At 47.4% G+C, this 23397-nt stretch overlaps 1 protein-coding gene and 1 long non-coding RNA gene across 32 annotated transcripts in view; one reads left to right on the forward strand and one right to left on the reverse strand.

The window, feature by feature from the left end:
• Rbfox1 (RNA binding fox-1 homolog 1) overlaps window positions 1-23397 on the forward strand; it is a 2023047-nt gene that overhangs the window by 1467754 nt on the left and 531896 nt on the right. For 29 of the 31 annotated variants that reach the window (XM_078024580.1, XM_078024586.1, XM_078024579.1 and 26 more), the window contains one exon: window positions 17551-17592. The exons of the other annotated variants lie outside the window; for them this stretch is intronic. In XM_078024580.1, the coding sequence (XP_077880706.1) occupies window positions 17551-17592 (42 nt within the window). The remainder of the gene's footprint in view (window positions 1-17550; window positions 17593-23397) is intronic. 31 annotated transcript variants of the gene reach the window in all.
• Window positions 1893-23174, reverse strand: LOC144367586 (uncharacterized). The gene is made up of 2 exons (XR_013427137.1): window positions 22969-23174; window positions 1893-3218 (listed from the first exon to the last, which is right to left on the reverse strand). It is a non-coding gene; the product is annotated as an uncharacterized LOC144367586 (long non-coding RNA).

Here is a 23397-nt window from a genome sequence, read left to right on the forward strand (position 1 = left end):
ACAGAGAGATCCCGCTGTGCCTTCCCAGCACGGAGAGCAGCTGAGGGCACACTTCCAAGGCGCCCCTTGCTGCCCTTGTTAGGACTTTCAGGCAGGGAATTCCCGGCTGAACTCGGGCATCCCGTGGTTATCCCTGGCTCTGATGGCATTGGCCAGGACGGGTTCCGCATGGCCCAGGAGTCACAGGACCCAAACTGGAAGGAATCTTAGAAATCGCCTCAAACTCCTCCCTTCACAGATGAGGAGCCCGAGGCCCAGAGAGGAGACCTTTGGAGGCCACCCGGTCAAGAGCAGAGGACGAAGCGGAGGTGAACCCAGATCCCAGGGCGTGCGGTTGGCAGTGGAGCACCCCCAGCCTTCCAGCCAGGACGCCCCAGCTCTGGGGAGGTTTTGGGTAGGCAGCGAGGGCTCCTCATCAGGGGCATCTGGGAATGCTTGGCCTCTTCAGGACGTCCCAGCTGGACGGTGGCAGTGGACTTGCTAGGATCCTCAGCACTAAGAGGAGCTGACCAGCAGATGGCACTGCAGGGATTGAAACTGCAGCAGCCGTAGCCCAAGGCCGCCTGGGCTGGGTGTCACAGGCCCCAGCAAGAGGAGAGGGCTGAGGGTTTGTCCTGCACTTCAGGGACACCTGGCCCCTGTGGGGGGCCCCAGCTCAGCTTAAAAAGAGGGCCACGTCTTGGGCTGGGGCAGGCACCCGCTGACTGGGCTTTGGATCAGGTCCTGGGCCACCCAGTGGAAGGGACAAAGGGAAACAGGGAGGCAGCCCGCCTTGTGCAGAAGCAGATTCATACTGTTGTGGCAGGACTGGGCTGGAGCCCAGCTGGCAGGGTCAGCAGAAGGCCCTCTTCCTCGCCCCTCCCCTAAGCCCAGCCCCTGGGGTCACTTTAGGGGAACCAGCGCATCCTCACAGCGGAGGCAGGCGGTCCACCCTTCCTAGGGAGGCCGATGTTTCTGCCCCCATTCAGGTGTCTGAGGTGTGGGCCTTGCTGTGCCACATTTAACACGTCTTAATTAGTCGTTTAACTTGGGTGCCCATGACAACAGGGACTGAGGAAGGCGTCTGAGTTACGTTTCAAAACTTCAGAATTAAATGGATGAAGGATGGTTTAGGGCAACACAGACATTTCTGAAAATACAGACTCTGCTTTCCTGTTCTTTGTCTTCCCCGCACCTCCGGCACGCCTCTCTTCGTCTGCCCCCACACCATCTTCACCCTCACATGCATGCACAGCAGCTGCATTTGCCTCTGTCCAGTCCTTTTCCTTGCAACTGTGGCATTTCCGCCCAGAGGTGCGGGGATGGAGGAGAGGTGCAGGTCCCCTGTTCCCCTCAGGTAGAGAGGCCCACACCACTTCTCTCCCTTCCCTCCAGTTCTCAGGCCTCTCCTTCCTGCTGCCAGAGGGCACTGTGCCACCTTGACATCAGATTTAGAGAAGGCTCACACTGGGCGCCTGCTGATCTGGACATGAAAATCTGCTCGTGGTGTCCTCCTTGCAAGGGAGGGATTTTCACAGAGCGGGCTCTGCCTTGCTTGGTCATGAAGGGCCCAGCGCCACCTCCCAGGAAGGCCTTGAGGGCTTGGCTGCCGGGCCTTCCCTGAAGCGGTGCCTCCACCCCCGGGGTCTGAGATGGGTCCCCGCAGAGGGAGCCCGGCTGGGGCCTGGCAGTCCTGCAGCCACGGTCCACCTGTACTCCATTCTCTCTGATCAGCAGACACTCTTCCTAGCCTGCAGAGCCAAGAACAGTCAGCAGGTTTTGTAAGACTGAGTGTTTCCTGAAGGCAGGAGCGGCATCTTATTCAGCTTCCTGGCACACGGCAGACACTCACGAATATTTTTTTCAGTTAATAAAGAAGCAAATGAACAGAAAGGACGAGTCATCTCCCCGGATAAGTTAATTACATCTATTTTATTTAACAAGCATTATATAATGCTTCTCTGGGCCAGGAACAGACTGAAGGGCTTTTTAGATAAAAACTCATGTATGCCTAGTAAAATCTGTTAGGTGGGCACCATTGAAATCCCCCCTTTTTGACTGGGGTGTTGGAAGCACACTTGGGTTACGCGGTTTGCACAAGTTCAGGCAGCCACAGAGCAGCAGAGCTGCTGGGTTTTTCTCCAGATCACTCCCTGGGGTTCCTCTCCTCCTCCTCCAAGCCAGACTCATGCATTTAGATCTTCCCAGAGCCCACCATGCAGGGTTCAGGTTTCAAAAGGCATGGCAAGGAGGGTCTGCAGAAAGTAGGCGCGTAGTCAGGTGATCCGACTTCACCAGGAAAACGGATGGATTTCTTCTCCTTCACTTTGGCAAAATACAGATCACGTTTTTTTTTTGATAAGAAAGAGGGAGGAAGGGAGGGAAGTTAGAGGGAAGCTAGGAGGGAATAGGGGATGGGAAAAGAGAAAGGATGTAGAGGAGGAAGGAAAGAAAGACGAATTAGGAAATGAAAGAGAAGACACGAAGGAGGGAAGGAAGGAAGGAAAGGAGGAGGCTTTGTTTAATCTTCAGAACACAAAGAACCTCCTCGGTCCTGAGAAATGTAGGTTTCTCATCCGCCTGTTGCTTGGCGCAGTTTCAGTGCCTAGAAGCCAGCAGAAATATTGGAAGTCGAGATCCAGTGTAATAATTGGCTTACAGATTTGAAGGAGGATAGATAGACTCTTCCATTTCCAAGATTCATTAGTCCAGCTCTCCCCGTAATAGACAGGGCTTGCTCTACGTGTAAGCCATTTTCTAATCAAATTGGCACACAGTCCCTGCTCTGACTCAGGATAAATGGGCTGCCGGAAAATTGCTCTGCCCGGGCTGGAGTCGGTGGGATGGAGCTATAGCTCCTTGGCACTTGATCATCGTGGACTCTTTGTTCAATCTCAATAAGAAGCCCTCATTCTCCAATTCAACCAAACATCACCGCGACTTCTAGTTGTGAAATATTCCCAAAGGATGTCTGTATCCCTTGAGTTTCTTTGAAAAAAAAAAAAAAAAAACGACCAATTGTGAATTATCACAGGACTTGGTCTACCTAGAAAATCTGATAAGAGTGTGGAGCTTGGTGGTATGAATTTGCACGACTTGGCACATCCGCGTATCGGTGGTCCACGGAGCAGGCAGCCGGCAGAAGGTGTGCGGGAGAGCATGCTGCCGTCAGTAGGTTCTGCATGCGAATCCAGCCTCACCACTTGGCAAGACTGTGATCTGCGCCAGGGTTTCCCCATCTGCAAAACCAATAAAGTTTAACAAGACCAACATTGTTTGCAAGTCCAGTTTCCAAGTGAACCTGACTAAGGGTACTGGTAATGCTCGTGTGAAAGACCACAGCCTCAATATAAAACCTGGTCAGGAGGGGCCAGAGAAGGATCAGCAGCCTGTTGGGGCCAATAGAAAAAAAGGGGGTGCAGCCCCCAAGAGAAACCCAGTAAAAATTGTCTCCAGCCAGAACAGGGCAGGCTTTGGGGGGCTGTGCTGAGCATCTTGAGAGTGGTAGCACTGATAAGTCTCTCCCTCTGGGGAAGGAGGCTGCTCTGAGCTGGTGGGAGAGGGATTTTCCTTTGGGAGACCCTATGAGTCGGCAGAAACAAAATGGAATGGCTGGAATTCCATTGAGCAAAGAGGGCATGGTCACTGACTCTGTACAAATTATACACTGCCCCTTTCTTCAGATGCAGCTAAGGACACTACTAGCCCTGTCCACCTCTCCATGGTTTTGGAGGTTCAGCTCATGGTTGGCCAAATCCATAGCTCTGGGCTTGTGCTGAGGCTGAACATCATGATGGAGGAAAGAAGCTCAGGACTTGGTGACCAGGAAACAGGGAGCTCCTTCCACCAGGGACAAAGCATAAACCCTAAAGGCACACCCGCAGGGATCTCCAGCCACACCTTACCCTGTGCAGAGTCATCACCCAGTGAGTCCCTGTCAGTGGATTGACCAAGTGTCCACTGAAACGGGTTACCTGATAGGAAGCAGGTCACAGCTCTCATAACCCAGTCACCTCACCTCTGAATGTTCTAGCGCTGTCTCACGCATGAGCTTTGGGGGACACTTTGCATGCAAACCGTAACGTGGTAAATGGGTTCCGAGACTGTGGTGAGGGTGTTGGACATAGGTTACAGCCACTTCCCACTGCTCCAGGGAAACTGGGGACGGGTTCCTTTAGGTCATCTTTAACATGAGGTCACAGTGTAGCTTAGTGGGCGAGACTGCGGGGACCACTCTGAAGACACTGTGGCTCCCTGTGGAAGGACTCGGTGTATCTGTGAAGGAGGGACGCTGGGCTGGGCTGGGGCCTACTGTGAAAGTCGGGAAGTCTCTGCGTGGACAGTCACCAAACCCACTGGTTTCTCTGCCGTGAACGGATGAGGCAGGGGATGGTAGAGCACGTGGTGGGTGAGGAAGCCCCAATTTTGGTTCATAAGACTTGACCCCTTCTGCAGTGGTCCACACCAGAGGTTCTGAGTTCAGGTGGACCTGGGTTTAAATCCTGACTGCTCTTCCTCACTCAGGGTATCCAGTTAAGCCTCTCTAGGTCTCCGTGGTCACGTCTGGGAGACAGGATAATACTAATGAGAGCACCAACCACATACAGTTCCTTTAGGATGGAAATTAGGGTGCAGAAGGCAGAAACCAGCTGGTTCCCAGGAAGGCCTGGGGTGGAGCTGGAGAAGAGGAGGCTGAGGTGGGGAGTGGTCACCCGCCAGGAGTGTGGGGAGGTCAAACAGAGACCCTACTCCCTCCCACATCCTGGGGCTGGGCTCCTGCTGGAGCTGACAGGGAGGTCTCCAGGCTGCCTCCAAAGGAGAAGAGAAAGAAGGAGCAGGAGCTACCTAGGGAGCCCTGGGCTTGCCCTCCGTGGACATCAGGAGAGGCCCCTGGAGACGGGGGGCACCTGCTGCACACACGGCTGCAACATCCTCCTCCTGGGTGAGAAACATCGCGTCCAGCCTCAGTTCCTCTGAAGAAGACGACTCACCGTCACGAGTCCTCTGTGGGTCTTGGGAAATGCAGACTTGGCTTCACTCGGGCTGCAGTGCTACCTTGCTTGAGCCCTCAGGTGGAACCCGTGTGGCAGATGCAAGGTCACCCTGTGGGTGTCCATTTGCTCTGGGCTCCTCCCAGGACAGCCGCTCAGCTCTCTGCACCTCCCTTTCCTTCCGTGCCCGCGATGGCCCACTGGGCAGCCGAGCGTCCATTCATCCTGGGTAAAGGGTTCCACAGCTCCTTGTGATTATCCCTCATGATACTGATGATGTTACTCGCTTAAATTAAGTAAAATGCACCCTATCGAATGCGCTGCACACAAAAAGAATATTTATTTGAATATTAAGTACAGATAAGCCCTCCCCGGGGATTATCTCAGAGCACATTTGCAGCATTTAATTGCAAGGTTTCCCTCCTCGGTTTCTTTTGGAACGCCACTTGTGAAAATATTTTCTTTCTGAAGGTAAAGCTCTGCTCTGTTGGTTTATTATTATTATTATTTCAGATCTGAAGAGCTCTCTGAGCTCAGTCATTACTTCCAGTGTCTAATTAATACTGATGATGACAAAGCAAACAGCCGGATGACCTAGATTTTCCTATTAAACGGCCTGCAGTTCACATGAATGCCTGCTCATTGTCTGGGAACTTCGGAGAAACTCCTCCTTCCAGTAAAGGCTCCTGAAGATCGGGGTTTTGAGAACTCATTTTTCATGAAGCATATGTCTCCTGGCACTCCTTCCAGGAAGGGTGTGAAAACACACATACACACACACACACACACCAAGCAACAATAACAGCCACCGCCCAGCCAACCCTTTCAGACAACTGAACTGGAAAATTAGAAAATAAACACTCCTCAAGCCTCTCAGGCTACGGAATCATCCCATTTCTTAAACGATGACATTTTGTAAAGTCCTAAGAATCGGGAATAGAAAAGACCTCTTAAAGCCATGTAAAGATTTCTCCAGAGGCAAAAGGTGATGTGGTTTAGAAAGCCGGCCCAGGGGCGTTCACCGGGGACTTAGACCAGAAAGTCACTTCTGTCCCCATTTCCTCATCTGGAGCATTGAGTCTTGGGAGTTGATTGACCTCACTTTTCTCATAGCCGTAATTGTGGCCCGATTTGTTTCTGTCGGCATTCTGTACCATCTGTGGACATGGACTTTTTTTTTTTTTTTTTTTAGTGCCAAGGATCGAACCCTGTGGCACTAACCACTAAGCCATATTCCCAGTCCCTTTTTTTTTTTTTTTTCTGAGACTGACTTTGAACTTGCAGTCCTCCTGCCTCAGCCTCCTGAGCTGCTGGGATTATAGGCACGCACCATTGTGCCTAGCTGAACATGACTTTTAACATCCCAACACAAAAGTCTTCAGATGCATCAGCCATTTTGCAAAACCATGGTTTTCCACCACTATGTTTTTTTTTTGTTTTGTTTTGCCCAGTACCAAAGTCCCTAGCAAGGCAGCAGTTCCATGTTAACTTTTAGAAAGAACACATCACAGCCACAGAAACTGGGATGTTGGATTAAGTTCATTTTCTCGCATTGGAAAGGCACTTACTAAGTGCCTTCTGTTTGCCAGGCACGCTTTTAATTGCTTTGCAAATATCAACTCGTTCAAACCCTGTGATGCCACTTTGGCATGTAAGGCACTCCCAGGCAAAAGAATTTGGTCCCTAAGATAATAAATAGTGGAGTTGAGACTTGAACCTCAGAAGTCCAGCTTCTGACTTTGTCCTCTTGACCATGTGAGATGCCTCTCTCATGTCTGTCAATTAACATGAACGAGACGATTGCCCAGATAAGGCCTCAGGCTGTGTTTCTCTGCTGAATCTATTTAATTCTGATGCAGATTATAAAATTATCAACTTCTGATAAAATTATCATTAGAGCTCTGTAACATCCAAAGAGAAAGGGGAAAAAAAGCCCAGTTAAAACATCTTAACTTGAAAAATGTCTTGAGAACCTAGTCTATCTAATTACAGATAGGCAAATGATATGTAAATCACCTGCCTAGCCTTCCCCCTCTTGCCCACCTCTGGATGTGGAGAGGGGCATGATGGGAAAATCTCAGTTGAGATGTTCATGCTACAGAATCAGGGTTCTCTGGGTTATAGGGTAATGATGGCCCCGGGAGACTGGCTGAGGGAAGCATACCCCACCCTTTAAGTTCTTCAGGATATTTTGGTGATTATTATTTGAATCTTCTTGGACTGAGCAAGAGGCTAGGGTGGGGCTTGGGAGACAATTATAACCCTTGATTATAAAGGAAAGGAGTGGTGATTGTTTCTGCCACGAGAACAAATAGAAATCATCTTTGTAATAACTGCAATTGTTTTCTCCAGCCCTCCTCTGCCTCGGTTCACAAAATACCTTATTAAATCTGGAGAATAAAAATTTGCCTGGGGTAATGGTTTATTATTAGAATAAATAATCGGCAATACATTCCCCCCACCGTGCCAGTGATCAGATGCAAAACATCTTGGGGTTTTGCTTGTGAAGGTGTTTACACATGCCAGGGCAGCCCTCGCATTCCCAGACCAGCACTGAGCTTGAACTTAACTACTCCAAGGGATGGCGTCTTCGCAGGAGGCAGATGGATTCAGGGACTGAGAATGTCCTGAGAACATGCTGCTTGTGGCTTTGACCTTAGTTGGACTTTGGTCTACATAATTCCTCTGCCTCCACAGCCTGATCTCGGGCTTGGGGGACTTCGATGGCTAATGGGGTACTTCACAAGCGGGTGCATGGAAGATCAAGTGTAAAAAACATTTTCTCCAAGGAAAACAGCTCCTTCAAACCTGTAATTTGAGGCCCCTTGGAGTTCCAGGGGCATCCTGACCTCTGGCCTCCCTTTAATCACATAAGCAACACTAGAATCTCTCCAGTGGCTTACACCCAGAACAGTGACTCTCTTGATGTAAGTACCAATATCCTCAAATGATATGCTTTTTAAAGGCACAGCAGGAGAAGTGCTTGCTAACTGTTGTGCACTGCCTGAAAGACAGCAACCACAGGCCACTCTGCTGCTAAAAATACCCAGAATTTTGAGATTTTAGGATGTGTTCAATAACGTATGTACAAGGGCCGTTAGTGATAAACTAAACATATTATGGCTTTTGGCCTTTGGATTTATCAGTTCAAGTTTGCATATACCAACAGATTCATTATTATTACTTCTTCTACTTAGTATGTGGCTTTGCCAAACTCTTTGCTCCCTCTCTGCCCAACCCCCACAGCTGGAATTTTTATGAAACCACACAAGACTTTAGCAGCAGGGTCTGGTTCTCCCCAAGGTTAACATGAAGATGTTGTGGAGCACTGGGTGTACTCCCCAAGTTGTTCTCTCAAAGGCATTTCGCTCTCTTCACATGAGCCAGAATCAGGATAAACATGGCAGGCTTGACTTGTTCCTCAATGGAACTTTGTTTTTAATTGATCATTTCTCACTTCATATCCTGAATCCTCAGCACTTACTGTCATTACATACTTTCCCCCTCCTTATTACCAAAAATAAATAACTGCCACAAAACTTGATGGATCCCAGTTGTTTCTCTGACATACACTTCCCCGCCATCTTGGAATCAGAGGCCCCACTGAATTGTGGGACATGTTTGCAAAATGTAGTGGCCTTGATGGCGACCACACGGTGGATTGTATTCTGTCCAGGAGTTTCAGGTCTTTATGAATTCAGGTTTCAAAAAATAAAAAAAATTACCTGTTAGTCCTCAGAAATGAGCCTGAGAAAAGTAACTTCTCTCTTTTTATTTTTTGTTTGAATTTTGATTTTTGTATGTTGGACAGTCTACACAAAAATGCCAACTGTCCCTGAAAAATTGAAGTCAGTCTCTTTCACAATAGCCACTTTGGGTTGACCCTTTTGGTGCTCTGGGAGTTATTTATAGCTGCTATTAGTTGCACCATTCTGTGCCAGGTCAGGCATGGGTATGATGCTCCATATACAATATCTCATCTAATTACTAGTCCTGTAGCTAAATAACTAGGCTGCTTGAAGATTTGTTGCTAATGTTTATTTGAACTTAGAGAAACAGTATATGCTCATTGCAAGAAGTCAACATATTATTTATTAAAATTAAAATTCTTTTTTAATCCTGTCGGCAATGATGGATATCACTGTTCTTCTTATTTGTAGGCCTGTGCTATGATAGGCCTGGCCCTTCCCCTCCCATTTCACTTTCTCACTCTGTGAAAAAGATTCCTGGAAGAGAGCTCACTGAGTTAAAAAAAAAAATGCCATTCTGAATTGTGAGAGCTGTGGACTATGTTCCCCCAATAGGCGGTGCCCATTTATCCACCTTTCTAAAAAGAATAATACCAAACCTTTCAAAATTTCAAGGAAGCTGTTGCCCTCATATATTTTTATGAGAAAGAATCTAAGGCTCAAAAAGTATCGTTAATTCAGCCAGATCCCCAAGCTTTCTTGGTGAACATAACCAGGATTTAAACCCAAGTCATTTGAGCCAGTGTTCCTGAAAACCCTCCTTCTCTCACACCAATGTTACCACTTACTGGAGTTTGTTGAGTTGTTTCAGTGCGACAAGTCATTCGCTTGGTACTTTAAACCCGTTATCTTATTTTAAGCTCACACAAAAATTAGACACAGGCAGGCTCCGTGTTACCACCACTTTACAGATGGGGACATTGCGATCATGCGAGAGGAGGCTCAGGTCACACAGATGGTGTGCCAGGATTGGACTCAAGTGGTTTGGTTTCTCAGCCTCCAGTTTCCACTGGGGAGAAACTTGAATCTACAGAAGGACTCAGTGGGTTGACATCAGGGAAGTCAAATTGGGTGAAAGCCCATGCAAATGTCAGACATTCAAGTGTCACAATCTGAGCACCGAGGTGCTAGAAAATGTGGTCCACGCAGGGCCACCTCTACAGTGAAGTTGTGAGCACCCCCCAAGTCCATCCTTGGGACGTTCTTAGAACATCTCATGGCACGTGATAAACATCAGATCCATTTTAAACTGTTAATATGAAACTTATTTTACTGAAAAATGATGGTGATAATTGCAAAATAGAAAGGCTTTGTGACCCCGTGGACTTTCTCTTCCCTCTCCTCTCGAATCCAGGGCTCCGCCTTGCGCTTTGCCTGCGTCTGTTCTGTCGCAATGTCAGCTTCACAACCCTCCACTAGGTCCTTCATCCAGTAGGGCAGATCAAGAGTCCCACCGCCCTCCACCATTTGGCCCACCTAACAGGCCACTCTCACGCCTGTTCTTGGATGCCAAGATGTCTTCTTTTCTACTTCTGAGCCTTTGTTGAATCTCCATTTGATTAATCTCTCTTTCCCTGTTTACTTATTTTGCAAATACACCAAGTGTCATCTCCCTGCAGCCCCTTCCATTAGCCCAGGGCTGGGAGGACATCCGTACTTGGAATCCACATATTTAATGGATGTGGATGAGGGAAAACACCCAGAGTGAAGCCCACCCTGGGCATTTGGAGGCTCCTGTTTGTAGGAAATCAGGTGTCATTTCAGAAGAATTTGCAATGATGACGCTAACAGCAAAGGTGCAAGTTGCACATGCGTGTCCATTGATGGGACTTACCAAGTTCCACGATGCTCACCTGCTCTGATGTTTTTCTACAAGTTGATTTACCCTCATCCTGAAAACTGGACTGCCGCAGTCCGGCTGCAGCATAATAACCGGGGGGTGACGAATAACTTCTGTAGATTGATACAGCAGGAATGGGAGCCGTTTATTGTAGGACAACAGAGCTATTTATACATTTTGCACAGCTTATCTTAATTAGCATAAACTAGATAACATCAGTCAACCAATAAGGAATCTCCACATTTAATGACTTGCTTTTGTTACTTCTCAAACCACTCCCTCTGGCATTTTGCCAGGCACCATCCAGATTTGTTTACGAACTCTAACATTTCTCTGGCAAAATACCACGTTTATTTTGACTTGTCTACAGACCTTAACACTGGACTTTCCAACCTGATATTATTACAAAAGTAGACATGCACATCTATTTACCTGTGCATGAACCGTGTGTCAGCCTACTTCTGTTGACCCCTGTTGTTCCCAGTTCAAGTAGGTCCCTGGATATTTCCTCTTGCACTTAATTTCCACCATATTATAATCAGTGCTGTTCCATCACCACCCACATTTGAACACGTCATCTTCTCTTTTGAGGATTTTGGTTTTCATTCTTCCTCTGGATATATTGTCTAAAAGACAAAATAACCCATGAGAAACTCTCCAGGACAGGGCTCCCGTGGGCTGTGAGCGCATCTGCCTTTTCTCCTTAGCCAGTGTCGGTGCTGTGGCTGGTGACTTGCTCATGTCCCCCGTGGACAATGAACTCCTGCAGTCTTCTTTTCCTCCAGGTCCCTGGTTCCTAGAACAGGGTCTGACCTTGAGAAGGTGTTTGAGGTAGACAGGGGAATTCATGGACAGACAGTAAGTGGCATTAAACAGAATCCATCCGGTTCTCTAGGAAAAGGAAGGCAGCAGCCTCAATCTTCCTCCTTGCAGATCCAGTCTGAGCCCTGGGGCAGCACACCAGGCTGGTGGTGGGGCCGGATACAGCGGGAAGAGCTGGTAGGAGAGAGCTCCAAGTTAGGGGGAGGAGGCAGGAGGCCGAGGCTGAGGCTTTGGCCTGTGTCTCCATGCAGATGGGCGGCGGGGAAGATGGATCCCTGCTATTAAATATCCCCTCCAACAGGAGAGCAAAGGGTCTCACGCTGAAGTTTATTGCTTCAGTTTCTAACCTTTCGTAAGTGCTTACTTGGCAGCCCTATCGAGAGTGGTATTTGATTCTGGAAACATCTTAAAGGAGCAGCGCCCGACCTTCCATTCTCCCTTCCTTCATTTAGGCCATAAAATATATTGGTTTTGTGCATTACCGCCATGGGAGGAAAAAAAATATCACATGTTAGTTTCCAAATGAAATGACATTTAGTAAAGTGTACATTTAAGATAGTTTTCAAGGCTGGCTTTTAGGGAAGTGTTCTGGAAGGGTCTTTCTTTCTCACAGACAACATGGAACTAGAGGTCCTTTTCTTTCTCTCTCTCTCTCTCTCTCTCTCTCTGAACTGCCCCCATCATGCTCTTGGGGAGATTTTTAAGAGCCTCGTTAGGTCTCTCGGTGACTTGCTGAGCCCCTGGAGCGTGATTACATCCCGTTTGGACCTTTTGTGATGAGCATGGTTGTATCAGGGCCGGGGGTGGGGATGGGACTCGGCCTCTTGCAGAAGTGGCTCTCGGTCCTTAGGAAAAGGAGGGGAGAGGGGTCTTCGGATTGTAGGAGATGATCCTGGCTGGAGAGGCCCCAGGCTGGCCTCTGCAGATGGTGTCTCTGTCCCTGAGTGGACGCTCAGAAGGAAGACTCACCAAGGACCAGAGGGGAAGTGGCAGACGCCAAACTCCAGCAGGCGGCAGGCAGAGAGCACTGTGGTGACGTCCAGTTCACAGGAACCTGTGGCCTCGGACAGGAGCCTGGCCCCAAAGGAAGCAGGATGCTGTTACTAGAATGTGCACGAGATGGCGTGGGCTGCGGGCAGGGAGAACCCAACCAGCAGGCTAAACCAGAAAAGAAGACTACAGGTGTGCTCCTCATCCCCCCACACCGCTTTTGCTTACTCAGCATCTCTGGAAGGGCAGCAGAGCTGCTCAGAGGCCACCGCTGGACTTCGCCTTGGACACTCTGTATAATAGGATCATCCTAATGCCGCTTCATTGCACACCCCGCAGGTCAAGGGCTCCTTGCTGCTTTAAACGTTATCATCGCACTTCTGAGAGTCTGACAAACCCCTGTGATTTTTTTTTTTTAAGACAGATGTTAAAAATATTAATCTTGTTATAAAATACATTTTATTTAATTAGTGAAAATAAAAGTGATCACTTGCCAACATTTAAAAAAAAAACACCTGTATTTCAGCAAGGCCCTTGATATTAAAATATTTTCTGATTATGAATGCGCCGTGTGTCACAAAGGGTAATTTGAAAACGGCAGGAAAGCATTAAGAAGAAAGTGTCACCGTCACTTTAATTGGAGTAGTCATTTAGTTTTATGTTTTACATTTGGATATATGGTCCATTTGGAGTTAATTTTTGCATAAAATGTCAGGTTTAGGTCAAAGTTCTTTGTGTGTGCACGCAGGCACCGAGATATCCCGCGGTTCTCCCACCGTCTGCTTTGGGGGGGGGGCAGCTTTTTGTAGTTTTTTTTTTTTTTTTTTTTTTAGAAGCAGTGACTTCAGAGAGACCACAATGCACATGTGTCCCTCAGTTGACGGAGAGTCTGTATGTCACGCCTTCATCTGGAGCGTGGGAATCAGCACTCCCGGGAGTGGATCTCATTGTGGGATTGTTTCACGGTGTCTGTGTCTGTCAACACATCAGGTGCAGCACCTCAAGTAGGTGCAGTTTCCATCTGTTAATGGCATCTGACTGAGGACGAGGCAGACGGAAACCTCGTCATCCTGTGAGTCTCCTCATCCTCATGTTCATCGGATGCGGTTTGTACATACACCGGAAAGCTCACCAGACAGCCTTAGTTTTAAAAATTTAAATCATTAATCATATTTGAATGACCACAAGAGAAGCAGAGTTGCCTTTTCTATTCAAATTTATGCATATATTTACGACTTTCCATTCATCTTCCTTAATTCTTGTTCCAATTTTCCTTCAGGTATTATATTTTTCTTTATTTGGGAAAGGTCTGCAGCAATTATTTTAGAGCAGGACTGTTGGCAACAGAATTTCCTTCCTTCCTTCCTTCCTTCCTTCCTTCCTCCCTCCCTCCCTCCCTCCCTCCCTCCCTTCCTTCCTTCCTTCCTTCCTTCCTTCCGTCCGTCCATCCGTCCTGGGCTGGGGGCGGAATCCAGGGCCTCTCGCTTGCTAGACAAGTGCTCTACCACTGAGCTACATCCCCAGCTAGTACCTCCAATTCTGAAGGATATTTTAATTGGATTTAAATTCTGGATTGACATTTCTTTGTTTTAGCAATTTAAAAAACAGTGTGATACTTCATCCTAGCCCCTTGTTTTGGTCTTGTTTCTTTTTGGTTTTGTTTTGAATGAAAACTCCATGTTTGTTCAAGTGGTTTCTCTTTTGACAAGCGTTGTACCATTGGACTCTGGCTGTTCTGAGAGTGTCTCTTTAAGTTTCCTAGAGTTTGATCATTTGCCTCTGAGTGTGGATTTCTTTGAGTTTAACTCTTTAGGATCCGACAATCTTCTTGAATTTGTATGTTTGTATCTTTGCCAAATGTGGAGAGTATTTAGCAATTGTTTCTTCAAAGAGTTTTCCTGCAGTGAGCTGTCATCTGTATGAATATTCTAGAACTCAGGGTCATGAATGTTAAGCCTTTGGTATGGCTCCAAACGTCCCTGGCTCCCTTTTTTTCCTTTTCTCTTGTTTTCTTCTCTCTATTGTTTAGATCAGACTTTTTTTTTTTTTTTTTTTTTTGCTACATGTTCACATTCTGTACTTTCCATCTGCAGTCGCCACTCTCTATTTGAGTCACCGAGTTGTTGTTTTCTAAAATCTAGGCTACTGTTTCTATAGTTCTAAGGGTTCCATTTGGTTCTTCTTCACATCTTTTTTCTTTGCTATCCCTGCCAATGTTCTTCGGTATGTTTTCTCTTACTTGTTGGAGCATGTTTGTAACAGCTGTTTACAGTCTTAGCTTGCTCACTACAACATCTGTGATACCTCAATGTGAGCCTCAAGGAAGGCCTTCCTCTTGAGCCAAGATGTCCCGCTGCTCTGAATGCTCGATGGCTTTGGTTCATATACTATGTACTGACTATCCTGAGACTCTGGGTCTGGCTGAGTCCTGTGGAAGTTATAGATCCATACCTTGCAGCAGCAATTAGTTCTGTTGGGCCCAGGTTGAACTTCCTGTCTCCTTCTGTGGACTGTTTCTAGTATCTGTCTTATTACCAGAACCTGTGCATTCACAGCCGGATGTGTCCCAGGTGTGCCCTAAGCCTGGGACCTAGACAGCCATCTATTCCTTAGTTCAGTTCTCAAAGCCTATGGAATCTTTTTAGAGTCAGATACACAAATGCAGCTCAGAGGTAAGACCAAGACTTCCTAAAAAATACTGTGTGAGGTCCTTTCCCCTAATTCTTTAGTCTCCAGGATCCTTAAAATATTTTTGTGTCCCAGAACTACCCTTCCCACACTCTTTTTTTTCTGTCATCCAGCCGGAAAGAAAGATGATGTTTCTCCCACCTCTGAACCTTTCTTGTGCTTCCATTGGGGGCCAAATAATAAGAGGACAGAGAAGAAAGGCCAGGAGGATGGGGGGATGCCTCAGCTCGTGGGACAGAGCTTCTTCAATCACAATGGACAGTTCCCTCTGCTAGATGTTCCACTTGTGCTGCTGACTGTTGCTGATCCCAGTGACATGAGCCTGAGCTGGCTGGAGGCTGCAGCATGAGGGGAGAGGGGGAGGGAAGAGAAGGATGGGAAAAGGAGCTCCTACACCGTCTGGGCATTAAGATTCCTCTCTCCTACTTTTTAAAGTAAAACTAGAGGGCTTCTCCTGGGACTGCCTCTATCTGTGGGTGGGTGCCTGTGCTGGGCTCTGGGCTGCCTTGAGTCCCTGCCAGGGGATCCTGGGATGGTGATGGTGGTGAGGGGATGAGTCACTTATCTCTGGCTCATGGAATTTGGGATCCTGGTTTTTCCTCCCTTCTGTCTGCTGCTTTCACTTTCAGAGACCCCAAAGCGTTGCTTCATGGGCTCCACCCAGACTGCAGATCTGCATTCAGCAGGTAGACAGGGTGGAACGTGTTCACCCATCCTTTCCAGTTGCAGACCTCACGCACTTTGTGTGTGTGTATGTGGGGGGTGTAGAATACACACGGAGTAAAATCAGCCCTTGTACCCATCTCGCAGTGAGCACCACAGTGGCATTCAGGACATTTGAAATCTCGTGCAACTATCGCCATCCCACTGGAGACTCCGCAGAGGCACCCAGAGTCATGAACCTGCCCTTCCCAGCACCCCACAGCCCCCTGCAGATAGAATTCTGCTCCACCCTCGTGCATTAGCCCGCATCCTCGTATAGCTGCCTACAGAGGTACAGGTTACACGACACAAAGTCACCTATTTCAAGAATAAAGCAATGTGGATTTCTTCGTGTATTTATAGAATTGTATTCACTAACTTTTTTAACATTTTGGAATATCTCTTCCTCTTTCTTTCCTCTTTATTTTCTTTCTTCTTTCCTTTTAATGAGCTATTGTACGGCATTTGTAACAGCAAGAAAAGGGAGCCATGATATTTGTGTACTTTTGTAGCTTCTTTTCTTGAAAGCAAAAGCATGCTTTTGTGAATATTTTCCACGTCTGTTTTAAAAACCACGATTCAAATGCTGCACAGTAGGCCAACATGGCAGTGTATTTAATCTATTTGTTATTTTTCCCCCATTACTACACATTTTAATGTTTACATTTTTTTCTTTCACAAATAATGCTGTAGCTAATTGATGTGTACATAAATATACGTGTGCCTCTCTGCTTATTTTCTTAAAAACTGTACTTAGGGGTAATTTTTCTTGGTTAAAGGACATAGAAAATAACTGATTTATAGATTTTTGGACTCTGGTACATCCTAAATAAAGATTCTTATTTTTTATTTTGTTTTTTGAAAAAGTAACAAGAAAGTTTCAGTACAAAATACATAAAATATACATCAAAAGTTAGTTCCTAAACCTTCTTATCCTTTCGTAAGAGTCTCAAAAACTTCTAGTATACTATCAAGGGCTGGGAATCAAGAATTCTTTTTAATTGGCTAAAAAAAAAACAACAACAAAAAAAACCCAGAAAGATAGAAAACCGATTGTGAATACAGACCTAAATTTTATTTCAGCTACTTGCTGGGATAAAGATGGAGCCCTTGGGTCCCAGCCTTGGTTGGTGACCTACATCCTGGTTGGCCTATGAGCCTTGCTTTCCGGCCTCCCTTCCCACCCATCTAAACCCATTCAGTGTCCCCTGTTTGGCTAATGAATCCTAGGGTCACTCTAGCGAAGCATCCTTGGATGCTGAGGAAGAGGTTTTGCTCGGGCAGGTGTGATAAGTGCACGGGGTATGTCATGGCAGGGACCACAGACCCTGGCATGAGCACAGACCTCAGAATCCTACTCAACCATCTGATTAGAACTGAGCCCTAAAATGCAACCTACCAGCCCTTGACATTGAGGAGACACTGAGGCTGCCATCGCTGAGTCACAGCCCTCACCAGGCGGCCCTCACAGGGGCTGTCTGCCTGCTCTACGGGGATGGAGCACTGTCCACCAAAGCGAGCCCTCACCCTGCATGGACACTGGCTCCCATGCCCCCTCCTGAGTTTCTCCCTCATCCGCTTCATGACTCTCTTCCCTCATCCTAGCTGAGTTTCTGGATGCCAGGGTTGAAACTCCAAGTGAAGCTCAGGCGGTGTAGACTTGCAGAAAAATGGCATAATGAGTTAATTGTGGGTCTCCAGTGACCCACAAGTCACTTTCTGTTTTCTTCCAGGCTGCTCTTCACGCCGAGCTTTCCGACTTATCTCTCTTTTTCCTTTTTCTTTGCAGGTTTCAAGGCAACAGATGAATTGTGAACGAGAGCAGCTCCGGGTAGGTGCGATTGTGAGGCGCTTCTGGTTTCTCCTTTCTCTGCGATAAGCAAACCTCGCCTTGTCTCTGCTGAGACGCGGTTCTAAATAGCAGGCTACATCTTAAGACTGGTCGAGTTGAAAATATTTATCCCAGCTAATTTAGTATTGATTGAGCTGGTGAATACAGTAGATCTTCTGTTGAAGTGCCATTACAGTAGATATGGATTTTTTGATTTAGAATCAGCAATAAATACTTCTCCTCTGGAATCTGTTGGACATCATTGTGCTCCTTTGGTGTACAGCATAAGGTCTAAGTCATAACGGAGGTCAAAAGGACATCTTGCTGGGTTCCTTAGGCGAACCCCGGCCTGAGTGCTGAACTGATATGTCAAGAGCACTTTCCAGGATGATTTGAGTCATCCGTAGAACTTTGGATCCTGGTGTCACTTGTGTATATGGGAAAGGGAGCTGGAATTTTATGCCTCAAAGTCTGTTTCCTTACATAAATATGAAGCTCGGTTCTCAGGTGTACACGGGGTGCAGAGGGTTCCCCAGGTGTGTAGAAAGTGGTTTATTATAAATGAAGCTTGGCGGCATGTTCTGTTCCCATGTGTCCGTGGGGCATCTTTCTGTGCTTGAGTCTGATATTTTAAGGATCAACCGAGATTCCTTGACACAGCGCCACCCCCCATCCCCATTTATTTTCTTTTCAAGTGCTTCGTGTTCCTGGTGGGATATCTGAAGTCTTGATTGACCTATTTTTAATGCCTGGATTGGAAGTGTGCAGTGTTTGCTGGAGGATGTGACCTAGAGTCATGTTCCTAAACTGTTATGAGGACAGAGGAATCTACTGTGTTGAAAAATCACAGCACTTAGGTCTGGGGTCGGGGACCATGGTGCTCCAAGGGGTCCAATAAGAATAATCAGTCTAATGCCTTTAATGCACCATCTTCTCACTTCTAAGAGCATGGGCTCAGCAGTCGTCTCAGGTGGTAATTTGTAGCACGATTTCCATTTTACATTTGCTGTTGGCATCGGGTTGGTAAAGTCCTTATGTAAAACCAACAGCAGCATCCAGTGGTGTGAAGCCGAGCTAGTGGGTTGAGCTCTCTTTTTCTTTTATGCATATGTGTTTATGTGATGTCCCAGCATGTCCCCCATTAACCTTTCACCTCCACCCACTTCACTACCAAGAACCTGGGCCAGCATCGGCTGCGACTCCATGAAATGGCCTTCGAGATGTTTTAAGCTTTCCTGAGCTCTGATTGCTTTTCTCCTGCAAGTCTGCCTGCCTGCCTCATCCTAGTAAATAATGTATTGCAACTTCGCATTTCTCTTCCTGTTTGGAAGGGGACGGTGGCCAGAACTAGGTCAGCGCTAGATAAAGAGGAATGGATGCTTTTGTCTCCGGGAATCCCGATCCATTTCTCAGAATTGAGAGAATATTGAAATCTCTATTGCAAATTAGGGAGGCAGATGCTGACAGAGTGCTGTTTGGGGGCTGAGAGGCTGACTGTGGCTCATGGATGAGGATGTGGCCCACGGGGTGTGGTTGAGGAGAGGGGATGGAGGGAGCCCTGCCCTCTCTAGGGAGTGGGCCAAGCAATGCTTTGATGCAGTGGGTAATCCAGCTGAGTTCAGAGTGCGACTCCAACAGCACCCCCCCACGCCCGTCTCCCACCCCACACTGCCAATCTGTTGGTTGATACTACTGCCTTCATTTTGCATTTTAAACTAATTTATATTTTGAATTGATGGATGACACCTTGGAATTGGTGGAGCATGCGTTTATGTGGTACAGAATTTAGATGGCACCAGCGGGAATGCAGTGATGTTTCTCTGCCCTGCTAGGGCGTCCGGGGCCCTAGCAGCCCCACTGCTGGGACGCGCTGGCGGTGGGTCCTCTGGATGACCCTCTCTGCTCTGTGGACATGCTCTTCCATCTCCTCCTTTTTTGTTCTCTTTCTTTTTCTTTCTCCCTCCCTCCCTTCTCTTTTGTGTGCTTAGCCTTCCCACCAGCTCAAGAGAAAAACCTCTTTCACTAAAGTGATGTTTTGTGGGGGACCTTTGTTTTATTACGGCTCCTGAAAGAAGCTTAAAACTGAAATTCTAATCCTGGTCACTCCGTGTCGGGCACTCTACTCAATCTCTCCCCGACCCCCTTTTTTATTATTATTCTCAGAAGGAAAGAGGAGGGAAGGGAAATAGAAAAATATCATTTAAGCTTTTCTGTCTTCCAGCCTCACTTAATATGTGTTTTAAATTCAGCAACTGGAATGTCCTTCTGTGTTGGCTAGATAGGACCAAGGGACTGTGGTGTGGCCATGTTGTCAAGTTCAGAGGCTTCTCGGGTACGCCCGGTTACGTTGCCAGAGTTCAGGGATACCAAAGGGTACGTGCGAACTGCACCCCTATTCCTTGGCCTCTTGGACCACGCGGATAACACAGAACGATGAAGCCCCTCTTTCTGTTTGGGAACATACCACACCATGTCGGGGTCAGTACACCCACCCAGTAATTGCTTTATCTGCTCTCCTGTTTTGTTCTTACAAATCCTAAGTTGATTTTTCCAAAATGGACTCGTTGAGGTGTAAGATATGAAGATGTCTATGAGAAATTCTAAATTTTAAGAAATACAAAGTTCAATAAAAAAAAATTTTTTTTCATAATCATGAGACTTCTCAGAGTCTCTAATGTGCAAAGGTGAAACACAGAGCGACAGATAGCATGGAACATTGTTGGTTGTAGAACACGCCATGAGAAAGAAACACTTTTGAAAATTAGTGTCTTTTTGTTGTTGTTGTTAAGATGCTGTTGCATGAAAGTTAAAGAAAAGCTAACTAAGGTCTTTAAAAGATGGAAGATTGCCCACCTCTCAGGCTCTGGCTGATTCTGTGGGCGTGGGTCCTAGGCAGTGGTCCGGAAACTGGGTGCTTCTCCTGGCCTTGGCTCCATCCAAGATGGCGCCCCCTCACTTCCTCATGGGGCAACATCCTCCTCGGAAGGCAAGGGCCAGAGAGCGTCCTCCTCACAGGCCTTGCCTCTTATTTCAGGAAAGTGATTTCCACAAGCCTCCTCTGCATATGCCTGCTTAGATCTCACTGGCCAGTCTACATCAGTCACTGGCAGAAGGCCCTGGGATTCCAGTGATTGGCTGCACCAGTCGTGACTTATCTGCAGGAGTAGATACTGCAGTCACCTGAACAAATCCAGGGTTTCTTTCAGGAGAAGGAAGAGAGGAGAGTGGGTTTTGGTGCAGTTAGCCGATAGAATGGACCACAACAGAAGCTGCGTGGGTCCTTGGTGTTACTTGGGGCATTGCCTCCCACCCATGTAGAGACCGCACCCACATTCCTAACCAAGTGCCTGAGACTGGCTGGTGAAATTCAGGTAGATGCTTTTTTTTGTTTTGTTTTGTGGATACTAGAGATTGAACCCAGAGGCTCTTAAACACTGAGCCACATCCCCAGCCCTTGTATTTTATTCAGGGACAGGGTCTCACTGAGTTGCTTAGGGCCTTGCTAAGTTGCTAAGGCTGGCTTTGAACTCATGGTCCTCCTGCCTCAGCCTCTCAAGCCTCTGGGATTACAGGTGTGTGGCACCACGCCCGGCCCAGGTAGATGCTTTCCCTGGCACCCTGTCTCCTCATGGATCACATCTTCCATCCTCTCCTCCTGTCTCCTTTTCCACTTCTCCTTATTTTTTTGGACCATCCTGATAAAGTCTTTGCGCCTGAGCACTGAGTATCGAAGCAAGCAGCAGTCACTTGCCCCAGCACCCAGCCCAGCCACAGACAGAACTCTGTCTTGTTTCCCTGGGGCAGACCCCTCCACGGAGGAGGGTACCAGCTAGTTACTCGTAACAGATGACTCACTTTCTTAGAAAAATACCCATATTACTCATGTTGCTAATGAGCAAGCCACAGCATAGGAAACCCATTCATTTCCCCATCCCAAATTTGCTAAATTCAGAATAGAGGAAGCCACCTTCTGAGTGTGCATTTCAACTTGCTGCCCGTGTCTCGGGCAAAAGATGGCCCATGAGAGCCCACCAGACCACCTGTGCATTGAGTTCTCTTGAGACCACACACTTACCAGCTAGCCCCAAGGTCAAGATCCAGAAGGCTGGTGATCCTAGTTTTCTGGTTGTCATAACCCCGCTCTCAACCTCTGCCTTCCCAGCACCCGGAACCAACAGAGAGACAAAGAAACCAAGACACCAGTGAAATGACCTCCGTACCCCTCTACCTCTCCCGCCAGTCTACCAATTGGAAAGGTTCTCTGGGCACAGGGTGGGAGATGCAAATCCCTCCTCTTCTTAGAATTCCTAGAAGGGGTGGTTTCCAAGTGGTCTTTGGCTTTTGGACTAATAAACAGATTGATAGATTTGTTTGGATCACTCTTCCTTGGGGCCAAGGTGTGGCTCCCAGTACACAAGAGTCTGTTCTGTGGATTCAAATCCTGATCACCAACATGGTCAGTGAAGTCAGAGCGGTCATGGAAGGACGGAGGGCCAGAGGTGGAGAGGACAGATTACCGACTTAGGTCCAAAGCTCTGTCTACGTGCGCTTAGTGTCTTCTGCTTTAGTTTTCCCGATTGTCAGAGGGGAACAGTTTCCTCCTAGACTGCTGACCAAATGAAATGATTTAAGGGAAGAACTTGAAAAACTTGTGCGTCTCCCAGTCCGTGAGGTCGGCTGTTGTTAACAGGGTGCGGTCCCAGTGGCTATCTGGATCTTCTTCCTCCAGGGAGTGCCAGGCCTAGGGACACACTCAGGGCATATCTGTGGCCGCCCTACTCCCAGAATTGAAGGGCCGTTCAAAGGGCAGGCTCTCTAGTTGGCGCTCTGGGATGGACTCAGCTCTCCCGGCTCAGCTTGTTTTGAGTGTGAATGATGGGGACTCCTTTGGGGTAGCCCTAGCAGGTAAAAACATCCACTGGGGGGGTCTCCTGAAAACAGAGCTTAGAATGAACTGGAAAGCTACCAAAACTCACATAGCCCCCTCCCCTTTGTTGGTTTCTCTTCGTGGTTCCATCCACTTTTAATATAACCGATACCTTCCGGGCCCTGTAATTCATGCTGCATCCCTTCTTACAGGAATGGGGATGAACTGCCAATGGATCGTGGCTAGGGATTTCTGGAAACACAGCCTGAGTGGCTCAACCTCAGTGGCTTGTTCACTGTGGTCCAATGGATCTGTCCAGGGAAGGGGCACAGGTACAGCCATCTGCCCAGAGCCAACTACTGTTAGGGAAAAGGAGCCCTGCTAATGGAATACCTACCCCCACAACGTTCCCTGGACTCTCTAAGACAGAGATGAGCAAAACATACTGGAGAATATGTGTGCTGCAGTCAGCTCCTAGCTCAGTATTTCCCAGAGTGGAAGACACTTACCCTGCATGAGACTCTCGGCTTCCCAGGAGTGATCGCGGTCTTTTAGAAAGTTATTCCCTTTTCAATTCTCTCTCAATCCTTTTTATGTCAATGAGAAACTCTCGGTTTAAACTAAAGTCGCTGGAACAAGACTCTCTCACTTTCTAAGCTTTCTTTTAGCAGAAGGGGAGTGTGCCTCAGGCTTGGAGCCTGCGGCAGGCAAAGAATCCAGCCAGACTTTAAAAACATTGTTTGCAAAATATCACAGTTAAGAATTAGGGGCGGTGCTCAGCCCGCTGAGATAAAATCTGGACTTTGTAAATTTAGCAACTTGGTGGCTGTGCCCGAGTTACTTCAATCTTATGCACCTCAAACTCCTCATGTAAATAATGGGGGTAAGGATCCCACCAACTTCACAAGGTGTGTGTGTTCACTTGTGCCCGTGTGCCT

This window comes from Ictidomys tridecemlineatus, chromosome 10 (genome assembly GCF_052094955.1).
Source record: "Ictidomys tridecemlineatus isolate mIctTri1 chromosome 10, mIctTri1.hap1, whole genome shotgun sequence".
Lineage (NCBI taxonomy): Eukaryota > Metazoa > Chordata > Mammalia > Rodentia > Sciuridae > Ictidomys > Ictidomys tridecemlineatus.